We start from the raw sequence: 20,539 nt of genomic DNA on the forward strand, positions 1-20,539 counted from the left end.
ACTAGTTTTTTTGTCCTCCAAGAGGCAGGCCTACAGACCTCAGCCAATCAGAGATGAAGCATCGTGGCGCTATGCAAATGACGGTAGGAATGACGTAACCAAGGCACTAGACAAAATGAGTGTGTAAAATCAAATCCTTTTGAGTGCAAGGCGGAAGGATAAAAAATCTACCAATCAGAGAAAAGGGCGGGCCCATATTAACCAATCCTCGGAGCCTGGGGGGGTGGGGACTTCTAAGGGACAGTGCGAAGAAAAGAGAAGAGGGGAAAGGCCAAGGGGCGGAGAGCTAGCCAGCCAATAGGCAGCGGCGGAAAGGACCGGAGCGACCAATAGGAGGGCGCGAGAGGCGGGGAGGGCGAGGCGGTTGACGGCGGTTGGCGGCGGTTGGGAACGTAGTGGGGCCGGGCTCTGGCGGGGCTGATGTTGCCGCTCTGAAGTAGCGCCCGAGAGAAATGGCTGGGGCAGCCGCAGCAGCAGCAGCGGCCGCGGCTGTAGCCGCCGCGACGGCGGCCTCGTCCACCAAGGTGTCGTCGTCGGCCACGTATATAAATTCGTCTTCCACGTTGTCGTCGACTGCAAGCATCCCGCCCCCGATATCGATGTCGATGTCCCAGTTACCCTGGTCACCGGATTCCCCGATGCAGATCGGCTTCGTGGGGGCAGGCCGCATGGCGGAAGCTATCGCGATGGGCATCATCGTGTCAGGTAGTGGGCGCAGGGCGCAGGTGGCGATCCCCCCTTCCCTCCCCATCCCCCTCAGACACCGGGCCTCCCCCCTCTTTCTCCCGAAGTGGACCGTCCGACCAGACTAATCCATTCCTCTAGCGCAGGGGAACCCCAGCCCTCCCCAGAGCTGCTCCTCTTATCTTGGGCAACAGTATTCGCAGAATCAGAATCGGAAGAGACCTCCCAAGCCTTCTGGTTCGGTCCGTAGCAGAATAGTAATCCCTTCGATAACGGCCCGGTGTGCCAAGGGGAAGCCCCTGCCTCCTAGGGCATCCCCTTTTGCTGTTGGACAGCTCCAGTTGATTGTTAGGAAGTAAATTAATGGTGAGGCCAGATTATGACCTCTTCAGCTTCTAAATATTTCCCCCAGCCCGGCCCGCAGTTTAAATAAAACAAGTCGAATGAATCCCCTTCCTCAAGATAATCCTTTAAATGTTTGGAGGCAACTATCCTGTTCCCCTTAAAACTTTTGTTGTCTAGGCTAAAAAAAAAAAAAATCCCCATTCCCCTCACTGAAATCCTAGTGGCTATTCACCATCTTGACTGCCTTCTTCTGGATAATCTCTTATCTTGTTAATGTCTGAAAATGTAACTCCCACATTCCCACAAATGAATACTATACTAGATGGGATTTGCCACATCTGGAATACTGCCCTTGTGCCAAGAGACAGTGGAACTGTCACTTCCCTAGCCCATTCTGCAGCCCAGTATCCCTCTAGCTTATTGTTGGTGGTGAATGCCTCCCACTTTTGCTAGGTGAAAATGAAATAGTCGAGGTTTCATTCTATTGGAGGAACACAAGATGTATGCAGATCAGTAAATAAGAATTTGAGGAGGGAAAGGGCACTAAAAATGTAGAGTAGAGGAGTGGAGAAGGATTGAAGAAAGGCTTCCCTTAAGAGAGATAATCTGAGCAGATCCTTAAGGAAGCTAGAGATTTTGAGGGACTGAAGTGAGGAGAGATGGCAGATAACTATGCAGAGTTGGAGTTGGGAAAGGGAATGTCCAATTAGTAGTAGTTGTTTAGCTGGAATGTAAAGTACATAAAGGGAAACAATATGAAATAAGACTGGAAAATGGTTGGAGTGATATTGTGGAGGACCTTAAATAACCAGCCTAAGGAATTTGTATTTTATCCTAGAAGTAACAGGGAGCCTATGAAGATTTTTGAATGGGGAAACGATATATAGTAATACCTGTGTTTCAGGAATATTAATTTGTCAGCTGTGTGGAGGATAGGGTAGAGGGGAGATCTTGGAAGCAGACCAGTTAGGGAAGCTATTGCAATATTCAGGCTAGAGGAAATAAGAATATGAACAAAGGTAGCGGCCATGTGTTTAAAGAGAAGGGGACATGGTGATCAAGATATTGTGGAGGTAGAATCCATGAGAATTAGAAACTAATTGGAAATTGGAATGGAGGAATGAATGAGGGAGAGGAAAGAGTTAAAGACTACTTTGAGGCTTGGAAACCTGGATGACTGGAAACGGGTAGTGCCTTCAACAGAAATAGGGAAAGTTTGGAAGAGGGGACCTAAATTTTGTCGTTGTTGAGTCTGAAATGCTGATGTAACATCCAGGTGAAGATGATTAGTGAGCAGTTGGCAACACAGGTTTGGAGGTCAGGAGAGAGACTAGGGCTGGATACAGAGATTTGGAAACATCTGCATAAAGATGATAACTGAACCCGTGGCAGTTGTAATATCACATTCTTCCACTGTATGCCACTAAATCCCCCAAATCTTTTATAGATGAGCTGCTGTCTAGCTATTCCTCATCTTGTACTTGAAAAGTTTATTTTTTAAACCCAAATGTAAGACTTTATATTTTAAACTTCATCTTCTTAGATCTGACCCAGTGAACTAGTAAGATACAATTTAATAGGGGTAAATAATAATAATGATGACTAGCATTTTCACAGTGCTTTACGGTTTGCAAAATGCTTTACAAATATTTCATTTTATCCTCACAACAACTCTGAGAGGTAAGTGCTGCTGAAGTGTCCCTTCTGACAGATGAAAAAAACTGAGGCAGACTGAAATTAAGTGACTTGCCCAGTGTCACACAGCTAGTAAGTGTCTAGGGCAGGATCTGAATTCAGATCTTCTTGACTTTGGGTATAGCAGTCTATCCATTTCACAACCAAGCTGCCTTAAAGGGATAAATTTCACTCCTATGAAATTCTTCTTTATATCATGTTGAAATCTACCTCTTGTCTCTTTCCTTTGCTCCTAGTTCTTCTCTTTGGTACCAAGCAGATAAGCCTGGCCCTTCTGTCATCTGATGGCCTTTCAGTCCTGACCCTTCTGAGTTTAGGATCATATGGGTTAGAGATGGAAAAAACTTTAAAAATCATTCAATAAACATTAAGTGCCTACTATGTTCCAGGTACTGTGCTGGGGATAAAAGACAGTCCCTGCCTTCAAGGAACCCACAATCTAATGGGGGAGACAGCAAGCAAACAAATATGTACCAACAAGCTATATATAAATGAGACATGATTAACTGAAGGAAGGCACCAGAATTAAGAATGGTGGGGAAAGACTTCATGTAGAGTATAGGATTTTAGTTGGGACTTGAAGCCAGGGAACCTAATAGGTGGAGATGAAAAGAGAGAGCCTTGCAGGCATGAGGGACAGCCAGAGAAAATGCTCTGAACTGATAGATGAGAGTGCTTTATTCATGGAACAGCAAGGAGGCCATTGTTACTTGATTGAAGAGTACATGTCAAGGAGTGAGGTATAAGAAGACTGGAAAGACTGGTTAGGGGGAAGCTAGGTTATGAAGGACTTTGAATGCCAAACAGAGGATTTTATATTTGATCCTGGAGGCAATAGGGAGCTACAGTTTATTGAGTTGGGGGGTAAGAGAGGTGAACTAGACCTTTGATTTAGAAAAATCACTTTGATGGTTAAATGGAGGATGGGTTGGAGTGGGGAGAAACATGAGGCAGGCAGACATACCAGCAGACTATTGTAATAGTCCATAGTGATATGATAAGGACCTGCACCTGAGTGGTGGCAGTGTCAGAGGACAGAAGAACGTAGTTCAGAGATATAGCAAAGGTGAAATCAACAGGTCTTGGCAACTGATTGATATGGGAGGATGGGGCGCAAGATAATGAGAAATCAAGGACAATACATGAGCCTGGGGGACTGGAAGGAGGGTGTTGCCTTCTACAGTAATGGGGGATGTGGGGCAGTATTTAGAGTGAAAGATAATGAGTTCAGTTTTGGACACTTGAGTTTAAGATGTCTACTAGACATCCAGCTTGAGATGTCAGAAAGGCAGTTGAAAGTCAGCAGAGAGGTTTAGGCAGGATAGGTAGATTTGAAAATCATCAGCATAGAGATGGTAATTGAATCTAAACTGATGAGATTACCAAGTCTAGTAGTATAGAAGAAGAGAAGAGAGCCCAAGATACAACCCTGTGGGACACCTACAATTAGTGCGTATGTTCTGGATGGCAAAGGAAACTGAGAAGGAGCAGTCAGTTAGGCAGGAGAACAAAGAGAAAATGGTATCTTGAAAACCTGGAGAAAGAGTATCAGACAGAATGATCAACAGTGTCAAAGGATGCAGAGAAGTGGAGAAGAATGAGGATTGAGAAAAGGCCATTAGATTCATTTATGGATGAGGAGACTAAGACTCAAGAGAAACTTGCCCAAAGTCATTCAGCTAGTAATTCAGTGCCAGAATTCAAACTTAGTTCTGATTCTAAATCTAGCATTCTTTCCATGACACTACCAGAGGTCTTAGGATCCTTCTGAAGAGTAATTCTTAGTACCTTGGATAATTTGACTGGAGGTCAAGAAATCAAGAGGCAAGGCTAGAATAAAGAGTTTAATTAGTACCAGCTAATGTACAGTTTCAAGTTGGATAGCAACATGCCCAACAAAGGAAAATACAAAATAAAGGGTTTTATATGAGGGTAGCTAGGTAGTACAGGGAATAGAGCACCAGGCTTGGAGTCAGAAAGACCTGAATTCAAATTCCTCTCCAGACACTTAGTTGCTATGTGACCCTGGGCAAGTTGCTTAACCTCTGCTTGCCTCAATTTCCTCATCTGAAAAATGGGAATAATGATAGCAGTTACCTGCCAGGATTGTCTTGAGAATCAAATGAGAAAATAATTGCTCTTAGCACGGTGCCTGGCACATACTAGACACTATATAAATGTTAGTTGCTGTTGTTATTTTACATAGGATAGTGTACTTAAGTGCTGAGGTTGCTCAACTAATTTCCTTATTTGGTAGATTGATTAATAGGGATATAGGGTCAGGTGATTTGGGGAAGAATGTGTTAACCTTGGGGATAGAACTTGTTAACTTTGGGATTTTAGGAGTTGCAAAAATAGGTTTGTTATAACAGGATAATGCATTTTTCTGAGGTTAGCTATCAAAATATTCTAGTGTTGGGCAGGAAATACGTAAGATTGTGGAGGCCTCCTTCAAGATAGGATCAGGCCCATCCTTTCCTTGCCAGTAAGAGGGTCTCTATTTACATAACTATCTAGCTCTGCTTCTTTGATTTCTAAGACTGCTTTTTCTGATGAGATGTTTTCCCCAAATACATTTTTCCACAATACATATTTAGTTCTTGAGACTTAAATGTCACGGGCCAATTGTACTATCATGTATGAAGTTAACTGGCTTTTAGTGAGTCAGTTTTTTTTAGTTGTGAGTAACTTTGGGAATTTGAAGCCTGAAAACCAATATATCATTTAATGTTTCTTAATCATTTTAAGTTATCCAGTTTATACAAAAGTGAAGATTACAGGAAGATTCTCATCACCAAATTCTAGAACATAAAAGATGAGGACAGTATGTACAATTTGGAAGCACGTTACAAATCTGTTTTTAGTTTCTCTAGGAATATTTAAAAATAATATTTCTCCAAAGCCCTTTCCAGACATTTGGGGAAATCTTTCTCTTTGGAGAAGTGGGCAGTAGGTCAGAACAAACGAATAAAAGGACTTTTGTTCAGAAAATGAATTAAAATTTTATCAAAAAAACCACTCTTGTTTATACGCATCTTTTCCTTCCCCAAAGAGAAGTGATTTAATAATAACACATTTATATAGCACTTACTATGTACCAGGCACTGTGCTAAATGCATTACAATTATTATCTCATTTGATCCTCACAACAACCCTGAGAGATAGGAGGCTATTATTATCTTCATTTTTCAGATGAGGACACTGAGGCAAACACAGGTTAAGTGACTTGCCTGGGGTCACACAGCTAATAAGTATCTGGGGCAGGATTTGAACTCAGTTCTTGACTCCAGGCCTGGCACTCTATCCACCACACCACCTACCCTGAATTGGTTATTGACCCAAACAAGGGAATTCTTTTCTTTATCTACCCAACTAAAGTGATTGGCAGACTAGCAGCTCCTTTGTGAACAACATATCATTGGAATAGAAGAGGTCCCTTTTTTTTTTTTAATTCGTAGAGTCAGGGAAATGATCGAGGAGGAATGAGATAGTGACTTAGTTACTCAATTCTGGAATATCAACCGAGGCTGTGTTTTAAGGTAGCTTTTCCTTGTTTTAGATTCCTATAACTGTTACCTGAAGTCATCAGCTAGCATCGGTTAAACCAGGCGCTATGTTCCTGGCAACGTGCTAAGTGCTAGAGGTACAAAGAAAGGCAAAAAACAGTCCATGCTCTCAAGGAGCTCACAGTATGGGGGAAACAACATGCAAACAAGAAGGATAAATTGCAGGAAGTCTTAGAGAAAATGCACTAAGATCAAGGAGGATTGAGAAAGATTGCTTGCATAAGTCTGGACTTTAACTGAGATGTAAAGAAAACCAGGGAAGCTGGGAGGTAGAAATGAGGAGGGAGACTGCCAGGAAAAACTGTTGGAACAAGAAGAGCAGTGTCACTGGATTGCAAATGACATGCCAGACCTAATGAGAATAGAAAAGCACAAAAGGGCCAAGTTAGAAAGAAAGTCAAACAAAAGATTTTGTATTGATAAAGATTTGTTCCTGGAGGTATTTAATAGGGAGCAATTGGAGTTAATTGAATAGATTAGGAAGATCAGGTTGACAGCTCGGTGAAGGAGAGATTGGAGTGGGAAGAGACAGGTCATGAGACCAACCAGCAATCTTTTGAAAGAGTTTAGGTGTGAGATGATGAGGGTCGGCATCAGGGTGGAGAGCAGAAGGCAGCGTATACAAGACATGTTAGAAGACATGACAGGCCTAGGCAACAGATTGAATGTGAGGAAGAGAGAGAGTGAGTTGAGAATGATACCTAGGGTACAAGTCTGACTAGAAGGATGATAATAATAGGGAAGTTAGGAAGAGGAATAGGTTTAAGTGGAAAGACGAGTTGTCTTGGATTTGTTGAGTTTAAAATATCTATGGGAACATCATTTTGAGATATCATTTTGAGATATTTAATAGGTAATTGGAAATGTGAGAATAGAGATTGGAGAAAGGTTAGAGCTGACATGTAGATCCAAGAGTCATCTGCAACAGAGATGACCATTGAAAGCATCGGAACTGATGAGATCACCAAGAGAAATAATATAGAGGGAGAAGAGAAGAGGGCCTTAAGGCAGAGTCTTGTGATCAGCTTGACTTGGATAAGGATTCAGCAAAGAAGATTGAAAAGGAACAGTCCACCAGGTAGTAGAACCAGAACAGAATAGTGTCACAAAAACCTAGAGAGAAGGAAAAGAAGATGATTAGTAGACTGCAGAGAGCTCAAGAATGATGAAGTTGGAGCAATTAAGAGAGCATTAGTAACTTTGGAAAGAGCAGTTTTAGTTGGATGATGAGATTGGAAGCCAGACAGCTGAGAGTTAAAAGGATAAAAGAAAAGGAAGAGGAGGCATCTATTGCAGAAGGCTTTCATAAGGATTTCAGCCACAAAAGGAAGGAGAGGCATAGGATAACAGGTAACAGGGATGGACTGATTGAGGGTTTTGATGATGCAGGTGGCCTGGGCATGTTTAGAGCCACCAAGGAAGAAGTCGGTGGACAGAGAAAGATTGAAGTGAGACTGTAGAGATGATAGAGAAGGCAAACTGATGGAGAAGATGGGGTGGAATGGGATCACTTGTGTGCATAGAGGGGTTTGCCTTGGCAAGGAGAAGGGAGGGCTACTCATATGACATAAGGTGAAGAAGACAGTGGAAGAAGGCATCTGAGTCATGGGAGATGAGAAACAGAGGAGAAGAGGGAGTTGTTGGTTTTTTCAGCCTCAGTTTTTTTCAGTGAAATATGAAGTAAGGTTTTCAGCTGAGAGTGTAGAAGAAAATCCATGGAAAAGCTGTTCTGGTGGGTGGGATACATTGTGTGTGTCCTTCGTTGCCAAAGAAGACCATGCCATCAGAGAAGTAATGACATGACCTGCACTTGAGTTTTGTTTTGAGTGAGGGAGGGCTGTGCAGGTCACCAGCCTCACTTCTCCTCCAGAGCCATCTGAATCCAGTGACCAGATATTCATCAGGACGACTGGAGATGACCCAGGATGCACTGGGAAACTTTGGACCCTTTAGGGTGAGGCAACACCTATTCATTGAATAGGCCTGTTTAAGAAGTAGCCAGGGCATGGCTTCTTTAATGAGGCCAAGAAAAAGAAAGATATCAGGCTGGGTGAGAAACAGCAACAGTTACTATTGATAATCACTCTAAAGCTAGGAGGGTCCAGAGGAGCCCTTAGACAGGGGTCCATTGGTGTCTCAGTTTCAGAGTTCAGTAGGTTTAAGGTTTTGGGAGAGGACAGGATAGGACAGGACAGAACAGGGGCAAGGCAAGTGAAGGAAAGGGGCCAGTAAAACCCAAGTCAATTGGGCATCTCTTAGTCATCCAAATTTACCATCCTTTGGAGAGGAGAAGGAAGGGGAGGGGGAGGTGGACAGGAGAGGAGGAGTTAAGTTACCCAGCTACCTGGGTCCCCATTCAGCCAGCTGCATCTAGGGATAGTGAGTTAATCTGGAAGGTATAAAAGGATTGCTTAGCAGCAATGAAGACCCAGTTGAGATGATGTAGCAGTGTGGTTTTGTGATTTTTCTTCCAGCTTTACTCAGCAGATGTGAGTAAGAGATGTAAGGCAGCACATGGCAGGAGTCATCCCCAAGCTGGGTTTGGCAGGGTGATATCTTCAGTAGGAAAAAAGGGCAAGGGAAAATTGAAATAGATTCCTTTCATTTCTCAGTCTTCATTATTCTGAGTCTTAAGGATCAGATGACCTTTGCCTGTCTGGCAGAGGTAGAAAGAAATCTGAGCTCTTTTGGAAGTACTGTATTTGGCAGTGGGATCCTGGTATTTCTCTTGGTTTCTATGAGCCAATTCACTACTATTTATCTGAGGCTGCTATCATCAGTCAGTCCCCAAGCATTATTAGGTGGTTAACCTATAAAGTCAGACATCGCTAGTAATGCTAAGCTCCTGATATTCAAAGACTTTTGTCTTTGAAACAGACCCTACCATCAGGGAGCTTCTGACAGCATGTACATACATAGGTATGTGGAATATATGTACAAAATAGGTACAAGGTAATTTTGCCAGAGAAGGTATTAACAGCTGGGAGAACCAGGAATGATTTCTTGTAGAAGGGGGAACTTGACTGAGCACAGTTTATCTATGAAGTGAGTTTTGTGACTATAAGGACTGTAAACACCCTCAGACATGCTGGATGGAAAGGATTTATGTGGTGGTTTCAAAGGGGTGCTCCAGTAAATATTTGTTGGGTATAGACATGATCTCATAAACAGTGCTGTAGATTACAAACACACAAATATAAAAACGTGGCCTGTGCCATGAAGGAACTTTCAGTCTAGACTCACATATAGGAAAATTGTTCAGTCGTGTCTGACTTTTTGTGACCCCATTTGGGGTTTTCTCAGCAAAGATATGGGGAGTGGCTTGATAGTTGCTTCTCCAGCTCATTTTACAGTAAGTGTGTGAGGCCAGATTTGAACTCGAGAAGATGAGTCTTTCTGACTCCAGGCTCTCCATTCTATGGCCTGCACCACCTGCCCGCCCACCGGAAAGCATTAGTAACCAAATAAGGCATTCTGTGACTAAGTGCTTTATAGGTATTTCATTTTATTATCACAATAATCCTGGGAGAAAGGTAGTGCTAGTGAGGCATCTGATTAATAATAGCAGCATTAATTAAGTTCACATTTCTTCCTGTATCACACTAGAGTTTACAGTGTACCTGTGAGATAAGTAGTAGAAGTATTATCTCCATTTTTAAAATAAGGAAGCTGCGACTCAGAGAATTGGTGGCATAGCTAGTCAGTAGCAAAACCCTTGGTCATAGGATCAGTTTTTAGAGCTGGAACGGACCTTTGAAGTCATCTAGTTCATTGCCCCTCTTTTTACAGAGGAAGACATTGAGACCAAGAAAAGTTAAGTGATTCGCTTACCTTAGCTGTTGTTACATGGCATATATGGTTTCTAGTACTAAGCATCTACTGTATATATGCGAGGAACAGAATCAGATTTGGTGGAGGATACTAAGACATATAAAATAGTATTCTTCTTTTTAGGGAATCTTAAGCGTCTCCTAAGACAAACAAAAAAAATAGTTAAATGATAGTATATCATTTTAGTAACCACATTTTAAAAAAAAATAAAAGTGGAGTGATGTAATGGAAAGAGAGCTGGCCTAAAGTTCAGGAAGACATGAGTTCAGTCTTGACTCAGATACACTGTATTCATCCTTCGTTGCCAAAGAAGACCATGCCATCAGAGAAATGATGACATGACTTGCACTTGACTTTGTTTTGAGTGAGGGAGGACTGTGCAGGTCACCAGCCTCACTTCTCCTCCAGAGCCACCTGAATCCAGTGACCAGATATTCATCAGGATAACCGGAGATGACCCAGGATGCACTGGGACATCTTGGGCCCTTTAGGCCAAGGTCTTTGCAGGTCCTCACTTAGGGTGAGGCAAGGCCCATTTATTGAAAAGGCCTATTTAAGAAGTAGCTTGGGCCTGGCCGCTTTAATGAGGCCAAGAAAAAGAAAGACATCAGGCTGGATGGGAAACAGCAACAGTTATTATTGATAATCACTCTAAAGCTAGGAGGGTCCAGAGGAGCCCTTAGGCAGGGGCCCAATCGCGTCCCAGTAAGGTTTTGGAAGAGGACTGGATGGGACAGAACAGGGGGAAGGGAGGGGAAGGGAAGGGAAGGGAAGAGAAAGGAAAGGAAAAGAAGGGAAGGAAAGGGGCCAGTAAAACCCAAGTCAACTGGTAATCTTTTGGCCATCCAAATTTTGTGACTCTCGGCAATTCACTTCTCAGTGCTTCAAGCAACTAAAACTTAAGTGTAGGAATAGGTTTTGATCTACATAAGAAAGACTTCTCACACGGAAGTTCCCTCCCCCAATGAAATCACAGGAGTAGTTCAAAATATAAGGATGCAAGGGGTCCTTTTCTAAGCCATTTGGGCACCTTTCAGTCTTCTTTCTTTCTGTTTGTTTTTTTTTTCCAATGGAGAAACTAGGGAAAATGCCTAATTGTAGAGCTTGGAATACTCTCTGTCATGATTGGCCCCAGGCAGGTCACTTCTACTCATCTGTGTTTCAGCTCTTTTCATCTGTAAAATGGCAATAAAATGGACTTCCATAGCCAAAGTATGTTTTTTAAAGATAAATTGTACCAGCAAGTGGTATTTTTTCTTTTTCTATTTTTTCTAAATGTATAATTAAATTTTAGTTTTTTAAAATTTTCAATTTTTTTTATTTTTTCTTACCATCTCCTTCCCCTGTTAGAAAAAGGAAAAAACTCTCAACAAATATGCAAACAAAACCAGATTTCCGTATTGACCAGCAGGTGCCATTTTGTGAGGGTTTAGAACAAGGGTTCTTATTTAACCCTTTTTGTGTCTTGGAGCCCTTTGGCAGTCTGATGAAAACCTATCTATGAACCCCTTTTCAAAATGTTTTTAAACAAATAAGACAAACCACACAGAATTACAAAGGAAACCAGTTTATATTGAGCTGTATGGTTATCAGAACAAACGGTCCGTATAGGAGTCTTTGGTCAACAGGTTTTTCCATTGTTTGAATTATAATAGGCAGAAAATTAGTATCCATTGAATGTACTTTGCAAAGTGTAAAAAGCTATATTACAAAAGTTAATATTATCAAAAGATTTTGAACTGAGGGAATATAACCAGATTTATAGATTAATAAAAGATTATTTTGGAAACAGTGTGAAGGATGGATTGGAGTGGTGAGAGAATGGAAATGGGAAATTCTGTTGTGCATATTATAAAACCTGGAAAGACTTATATGAACTGATGCAGAGTAAAGTGAGAAGAACCAGGAATATAATTTATATAATAACAACAATATTATAAAGACAACCTTAAAAGACTTAAAGAACTCTGATCAGCCCATTGACCAACGACTGTTCCAGAAGACCCATAATTAAACATGCTACCCACCTCCTGACAGATATAATGGTCTCAGGCTATAGATTAAGACATATTTTTTGGACATGGCCAGTGTAGGAATTTGTTTTGTTTGATTATGCATATTTGGTTTTCTAATGGGGGAAAGGGAGAGAAAATAGATGTTTGTTAATTGAAAAGCAGTAAATTGAAAGAAGAAAAAACAACTTTGAAAGACTTAAAAACTATGACTGGAGGAATGACCAATCATTACTCCAGAGGACCAGTGAAGCAGCATGCTGCTGACCTCCTGACAGGTGATGGTCTCAAAATGAAGAATGAGACATACATTTTTGGACATGGCCAGTGTGGGAATTTGTTTTACTTCACTATGCATATTTGTTCGAAGAGTTTTCTCCTTCCTTCCTTCCTTCCTTCCTTCCTTCCTTCCTTCCTTCCTTCCTTCCTTCCTTCCTTAATAAGGAGAGAAGGAAGGGAGAATAGGGTTAAGGATAAGCCTTCTTACTCTTCCCCTCCAACAAAAGAGAAGAAAACAGACATTGATATTACTGTATACTCAAAAAGAAAACTCTATATGATAGAGATGCACAGCTTCATACATTCCTCTTCTGTTCTGTCATATGGAAATGTGCATTTTATTTAGTGTTTGATAAGTTTAGAATAAAAATTAAAATTTTTTTAAAAAAAGGTTATTGCAGTGATCCAAGCAGGTGGTAAATAAGGAACTGCATTATACTGGTAGCAATAGTAATACAGAAGGGCAGATGCATGAGACAGATGTTGCAGAGAAGGAATTGATAGAATCTGGTAGCAGCTGATAGGAGGAATGAGGGCAGAAGAACCCCAAGGTGATAAAAATGGGATAAGAGAGTGAATGGTGGTGTTATTGAGATAGTGAAATCAAAAGGAGCAAATTTGGGGAAAAGATAATCTTGGTTTTGGACAGAGCAGTTCTTAAAAAAAAACAAACAACTAGTTAAAAAAAACCTTAAACTTAGCTGTCCTTGCCACAGGGAGGGCATTATGATGGCATATATGAATTTAAACTTGAAGGCTTATAAGTGAGTTCTTTTTCTCTTGGATTGGACTTAAAATGGAAATTGCTACTGGCATGAACTTGAACTTGGAATATCTTAACATCCATGTACAAATGAAATGGAATGTTCCCAACCTCCCAACACAATCAATAGAAGTTACTGCCTTAGTGAGTCCATTCACCTCTTTATGCTGTTTTTCCTGCCTTTATATATGTCTGTGGCAAGGACCTGGGGTTTCATAGGTCTTAGAGAATTATCTGAGCTTCAGAGAAGTAGACTTGCCAGTGTCACCCAGCCAGTAAGTGACAGAGACAATTTGAATTCTGGCCTTCCTGACTTCAAACCCAGTATTCTAGACACTACTGCTATCCATAATGTGAGAAAGTAACAGTCAGTTCTTGATCAGGATAGAGGTTAAAAGGTAATATGGTTAAGGATGGGCAAGCTGGAAGAGAGAGGTGAGCTACAGAGAAAGTCCTTTTCACTTCACCTCCCCTCCCCCCAAAAATGAGAAGAAAAGGGAGAAGGAATTATAGACAAGCTTTGAAAGTTACATGTTGAATTTATTACATACTTATAAATAAAAGCAAACTGTACATAATAGAGATGCAGTTTTATGTGTATCCTGTCCTGTTCTACAATATATATGGAAATGTTTATTTTATTTGGTGTTAAGTTCAGAATTTTTAAAAATGGAAAAATATTTATGGCCTAATCTCAAAATATTATGAGAGGATCAATCAGTGTCAATTATTTAGCATTTTCAGAATACTTTACATTTGGTAAAGATTTTGTAGGGCTTAATAATCCCTCCCAACAGTCCCAGGAAGAAACTGAATGTTCTCCCCATGACCAGAGGAAACAGACTGGTGGCAGGGATTTATTAGTCGTTACCTCTTACTAGGTAAATCACTTAATTTTTAGAACTAAATGAGATGTTAAAGGTAGAGATTTACTCCATTTCCATCATTTTAGTTGTTTTTTAAACATTCATTGTCTCTTTTTATGCTTCACAAAAACCTTATGAGGATGGATGCTTCAAGTATCCCCATTTTTACAGACGAGGACACTTAAAATAGGTTTAGTGACTTGTCCCTGGTCACGGAGCTGGCAGGTGTCAGAGGCAGAACTCCAACTGAGGCCTCTTGCACTCTACACTTTCTCCGCCATTCACAATGCTTTCCCCAGCTCCCTCATTTTGCATAGAAGAAAACAGGTCAAGCAAGGGAAAGAAGCTTGCTCTGAATTATAGACAGTTAGTTGGCAGAGCCTGAATTAAAACCCAAGTATTTCTAGTTCAGAGCTCATTTTATTTCACCAATCTAAGAGCACTCAACAGTGCTTCAGGGACCCCCAGTGGACCCTACCCAGCCTCACTGTTTTCTTCCCTGTTGTTTACTCTTTCTCTAGGAAAAGTGGAAGCTCACAACGTAATGGCGAGTGCTCCATCAGACAAGAACCTGTGGCATTTTCAGGTAAGTTAAGGGCCCTGGAGAAAGCTGATGGAATAGTTGGAGACTGGCTTCATCTGATTTCCATGGTCCAGTCCCCAAAGGAGCTCATTATAGCTCATTCACAAGCAGAAACATAGGCTTCCTGGAGATTTTGATTTTATCTATATATTTCCTCTTCCTTATGTGAAGCCTTGTAATGGAAAGTTGGGTCAGGTCTGTGAGTGGGAGAAATTTGTTACTGGTCATGTCAGGGATATTGGGATAGTTGATAACTGAAAGTATTTTCTATTTTATTGGGGGCAGGAGATCGTCATCATAGCGCTCATTCAAGGAAGAAGTGGCACAAAAATACCTCCTTGCTACTCTCAACCCACTGGAAAACCCGAAGAGTCTGTGAAATGAATCTTACCCCATAATCAACCAATTGAAATTGACCAGTCAGGGACCTCTGCTTTGTTAACTTGTTTTGTTTGTCTTTAGCATGGCAGTATAGTGTAGTGGATAGAGTTCTGGACTTTTTGTGAAGATCTGGGTTCACTCACCATGGCCATTGTGTTACCATGACCAAATGACCTAACCTCTCTCAGCTTCAGTTTCCTCATTCACAAAATGAGAATAATAATGCACATGGGTTGTTGCCAAGTTCACATGAGATCACATAAGAATTAGTAAGCGCCTACTATATATAAATCGCTTTTCAAACCTAAAGTTAATATACAAAAATGTCAGCTAGTTCTCGTCTTTGGCACAGAATTTGGGCTGTAAAACAACTCACTCCAACACCGAAGTACTTCAGAACTGCAACATAGTCTTTTTTGTCACCAAACCCCACATCCTGCCTATTGTGCTGGCTGAGGTTTCTCCTGCTGTCACCAGGAAACACGTCCTTGTCTCAGTGGCTGCTGGCGTCTCTCTGCACACCCTGGAGAAGGTAAGCATTCTGAGCCTTCTTTGTACAAGATAGCTTTCTCTCCCTGCTTTCCCCCCAGCTTTACAGCATGAAGAGCACAGCCATATGCTTTGGCTTGCCCTTGGCTTCTGCAAATGACTTTAGCTCTGAGGTAGGCTCTTTCCCCTTATGTTTCCACTGTTCATGTCTGGCTGTGGACAGTTGGTACAAATCTCCCCTTACTCCCTCTCTATTTCCACGTCCTGACTTGCCCTTGTAGAACATGAAGCTTAAGTTAACTCAGTTACTGGACTGTGAAGAATCCAGGCCAGAGGAGAGAGAAGGGAGAATCACATACTACACTATATCAAGGCCTTGAGTGACTGACTGCAGCAGAATTTACAGCCTGGAAAGATGGAAAGTTAATCATAATTCATATAAGAGGTTAGATGATGTAGGACTGTGCCTCAGTTTGGCAGGAAGAAAAGGTAGTTATATCTGGTTTGATGCTTAATGCATCTATGTGAAGAGGCCACACAGAATAGTCTGTGGACACTTCAGTTATGTTGAATTGAAACTCCTACTTTCTGTCTGTCATAAATCATCTTGAAATATTCATGTTGTCTTCGAAAACTGTCCAGCAGTGGAGCAGGCTACATTGGAAAGTATTGCTAGATGTCTCACTGTAGGTCATTAGGCAGAGGCTATATGACTGCTCATTAGGATGGGGAACAGAAGGTATTCTTTGTCAACCATCATTTGAAGTATGTGATCACTTCTACCTATTTTTTTGATGACTCAGCGTCTAAAAGTTCTTCTAGTGATCCTTATCTTTTCTTTGCAGCTGCTTCCCCCTAAATCAAGGGTGCTCCGGATCATGCCTAATCTACCTTGCAGAGTCCAGGAGGGTGCAGTGGTAATGGCTCGAGGCCGCCACGCTGAGAAGTGTGAAACTGAATACCTGCAAAATCTCTTATCTGTCTGTGGTCTTTGTGAGGAGGTACCAGAGGCCTACATCAACATTCACACAGGCCTCAGTGGCAGTGGTGTAGCTTATGTGAGTGCTATAGAATCACAGGACCCATGAACCACTATGCCTTCCACTGATCTAATATCAGTGAACTGATTAGTCAGGATCTAATATCATTCTGGATCTGGACCACAGACAGGGCTTTCCTTCTATATACAATGGGATATATTCCCCTTCCATCATTTCGGGCCCACTTTTTTGCACAAACTCTATGTTGAACTATGCCCCATTCTTCCATTTGCTCATGTGACCCAGTTGATTCCTGATTATCTTTGGGGGTTTGTTGGCATTACCTAATACTTTTGAAACCAATCTCTTTCCAAAAATTCTAAGCTTCTTACTTAGCTTGTAATGAAGGTCTGGATCTTACTGGCCAAAAGAACATGGAATAGTGGAAATTCTTCAAGAAACTTTTATTTGTATCCCTAATGCCTGGCACATAGTAGATTAAGTAAATGCTTGCTGAATTAACTTTTGCAATCAGTCATAAACATTTATTAAATGAACTCTGTGTGCCAGGTACTGTGCTAAGGTCTAAGGATACAGAAAAAAAGGAAAAAACAAATCACTTCTCTGGGCCTTTGTTTCTTCCTCTTGTAACATGAGGGGATGATATTAAATGATCCCTAAGGTCTTTTACATCTCTACATCCCCCGATCTGATGAGTAGGATGCCTTTGTAATGTGGGGGTGTTGGCAGGCAGATGGCTCACTGTGAACTGTAGGCTTATGCCAGAAAGATCTTAAACTTCTGTGTTGGGTTTTGTTTGAAGTCTTTGAAATATTTAGTTTATTTAACTGTCTGTTCCTTTCATGCCCCTACAGGTTTGCATGTTCTCTGAGGCTCTGGCAGAAGGTGCCATCAAATTGGGAATGCCAAGTAGCCTAGCTCACCAAATTGCTGCTCAGACACTTCTGGTGAGTTTGGCCTTTGCCCAGGACTTAGCCTATAGCCTTTCTCCTTGCCCAAAAGTCTTTGCCCTCTTCCTCTAGGTCCCTACCAAAGTTTGGAAATAAAAAAGGGGAGGAATAACATAAAGTACGAGGCTCGTAGCCCCAAGAAGAGTGATATTCACCTTGTCCCAGCTACAGACAGATGGAGATGGACATGATGATGAGAATGGGGAAGAAAAGAGTAGAGAGGAAGCTGAGTTTGGACAGAAGAGAGGAAAGGTTTACAGCATGGTACCTTCCTTACACATCTTAGGAATTCAGTAAATGTATTTAATTAAAATGAGTTGAAAGTGATAATTGAGGTTGCAGTTGCAAAAGTTAGCAGAGATTGAGGAAGATGGCTAGCTCAGGGGTAGGGAACCTGTGACCTTGAGGCCGCATGTTGGCCCTCTAGGTCCTCCAGTGCGGCCCTTTGACTGAATCCAAACTACACAGAAAAAATCCCCTTAATAAAAAGATTTGTTCTTTAAAACTTGGATTCAGTCAAAAGGCTGCACCCAAGGATCTAGAAGGCCTTGGCCTCGATACTACAGGTTCCCTACCCCTGGAGCTTTGTTGGTATTGGCAAATCAGGTCTCCCTTTCACATTATTTTAACCAGGGCCTCTCTTTATAGGGGGCAGCCAAATTGCTTTTACAAAGTGGACAGCATCCTGCCCAGCTTCGATCCGAAGTGTGCACTCCTGGGGGAACCACCATCTATGGACTCCATGCCTTGGAGCAGGGTGGACTACGAGCTGCTGCAATGAATGCCGTGGAAGCTGCCACCCGCCGGGCACAGGAACTGAACAAGCAGTAGGGATCCTGGGCACCAGCTATCTCCTTCCCCCAACCTTGCTCCTCCCCCAGAAGTTGCAAGAGCTAACAGTGTGGGTGAAGGAAGAGACCTCTCAGCTGTGGGCAGATCCCTGTTCAAACCAGCTGGCATCTTTCTTCCCTGGGCACAGGACCCTTTCCTTGAATGTGTACTCTGATTACTCCCTGCCTTCCCACACAAAAGGACTCCAGGTTGATTTGCTTTTAGGCACATCCTCTCCACCCTGGGATATGTACGGATATACACTGAGAGGACAGCTGCTTTCCCTTTCTCTCTCGCTAGACTTGTCCTACTCTGCCCATAGGTTTTGTGTGGGGCAGAATGAATTCTGGATTGGGATCCCTCCCAAGGCTCTAGTGGAAGAGGATAGTAGCTTAGCCCTTTCCATTCTAGTCCCTGCTTCCCCAAGACCTTTCCAAACAGGCAGGAAACAAAAAGATCCCCAAGTTTATACACCAGTTGATTTTATGTCGGCTCAGCCTGACTACAGCCCCAGCCTCAATTTTCTCATCTCCATTCAGGAAATTTCAAGGCAAAATCACCTTAATAAAGCTCAATGGGTCTTGTTGCTTCCTCTTTGTTTGTCTGCTTTGTGTAGGAGCTAAACTTGCCTTGGACAAGGGAAGGAGAGGAGGGTTTCTCAGTTTCTACTTAGTGGGGCATCTTCCAAGAGTGGGGCTCCTTTCTAAGTTGTGTTAGTGGCAGGACCAAGCGATTTCTGAGGTTCCTTCCAGCTCTACCTTTAAAAGAATTTGCCCTGCCGTACTTGCTTTAGGTATAGATAGCAATATGGGAAAAGAAATATATTAAAGACCAAGTAGCCAGGGTTCAGGTCCTGCTTCTAACACTTGTATTAACCACATGATCTCAGACAAATCACATCACCTGAATTTCTTTTTCTGTAAAACAGGACTGGACTATATAAGCTGTAAGGTTTCTTCCAGCTTTGACTGACTGGAAACTTTCATTACCTTGAGCCAAAATCTGCCTCTGCAGTGTCCACTCATTTCTCCTAGTTGTGCCTTCCATCCCAACAGAGCAAGTCTGACTTCACACATTACATTCCTTTGTATACTTGGAAGATAGCATTATGCCTCATCGTTTTCTCCACCCAAGTTTTCTCATTGTTCACCATCTTCAGTTTATTAAACTGGTCCTAGTGTTATACTAGTTCATCTCTAAGCATACAGGTCACCATCTTGTGAACATTCCCTAATTTGTTAATATCCTTCCTGAAAGCTGCAGATCAGGTCTGACCAAGATGGGATACAGCAGGACTGTCACTCCAATTTTGAGGCAGCTAATCAAGCAGTGGATAGAGTACTAGGCTAGAGTCAGGGGTACCTGAATTCAATTCCAGTTTCAGACACTATTCGCCTTAGTTTCCTCAATTACAAAAGGGGACTGAAGGGGGAAATGGCAAACCACTCCAGGCTCTTTGCCAAGAAAACTCCATAAAAATTGGGTCATGAAGAGTCAGACACAACATAAGCGCTTTATGCCTCTTGGAACTGCTGAGAAAATTGTTGGAAATGGATAAAATGAAATTCTTTTTAAAAAGGTGGCAAGGTAAAGGAAGTGGCAAAAGAGCAAATGTGGTTAATAAGAATTTTTTTTTGTTTGGAGATGAAAACTCAAAGGATATTTATAAATATTTGATATTTATCTTCAATACCAATTGTTTCCTTTGTGGAAAAGGATAGGGATAGAGACTGGGCTTGTTATTTCATTCATTCCTTGGTGAGGAAATTCCTGCTCCAAATGCAAGTAGACATTTTCTCTGCAACCCATAATTTTAGTGTTGGCTAGAACAGTGGTATCAAATTCAAATACAAATGGGGCCCACTAATCCTTACATAAAGATCCCTGTTGACATACTGTTTTCTGAATAAATGTTTCCAATGAGTTTAATACTTGAGGCTGCCTATACTTGTGGGATAGTTTCAATGATTAGAAATGCCTTCCTTTTTCCAAGCTTAAAATTTCCTACCAATAGTTTTCTCCCATAAATCCTTGCTCCATCTTCAACAGCTACACAGAAGCTTATCCTCCTCCCCACAATAACCTCCTACCCCCAAACAGTTATAGAGAACTATCCCATCTCCCTTAAGTTCTATTTGCTCCAGCCTGACTATTCTTGTTTCTTCAACCAGTCATTACATGATGTAGCCTCTGGTCTCCAACTCGTTTGGGTTATCTTCCTTTGGAGGTAGTCCAGTTTGTCAATATCACTTAAAGTTCAGCA

General features: G+C 41.8%; 1 protein-coding gene across 1 annotated transcript; it reads left to right on the plus strand.

The window, feature by feature from the left end:
- Window positions 1–201: 201 nt before the first annotated feature.
- On the plus strand, window positions 202–18,867 carry PYCR3 (pyrroline-5-carboxylate reductase 3). The gene is made up of 6 exons (XM_072602829.1): window positions 202–705; window positions 14,563–14,627; window positions 15,358–15,537; window positions 16,340–16,552; window positions 17,350–17,442; window positions 18,094–18,867. Exons 1-6 carry the CDS (start codon window positions 453–455, stop codon window positions 18,274–18,276), a joined length of 987 nt encoding a protein of 328 aa, XP_072458930.1. The 5' UTR covers window positions 202–452; the 3' UTR covers window positions 18,277–18,867.
- Window positions 18,868–20,539: the final 1,672 nt, after the last annotated feature.

Source organism: Notamacropus eugenii, chromosome 4, assembly GCF_028372415.1.
Source record: "Notamacropus eugenii isolate mMacEug1 chromosome 4, mMacEug1.pri_v2, whole genome shotgun sequence".
NCBI classification, from domain to species: Eukaryota; Metazoa; Chordata; class Mammalia; order Diprotodontia; family Macropodidae; genus Notamacropus; species Notamacropus eugenii.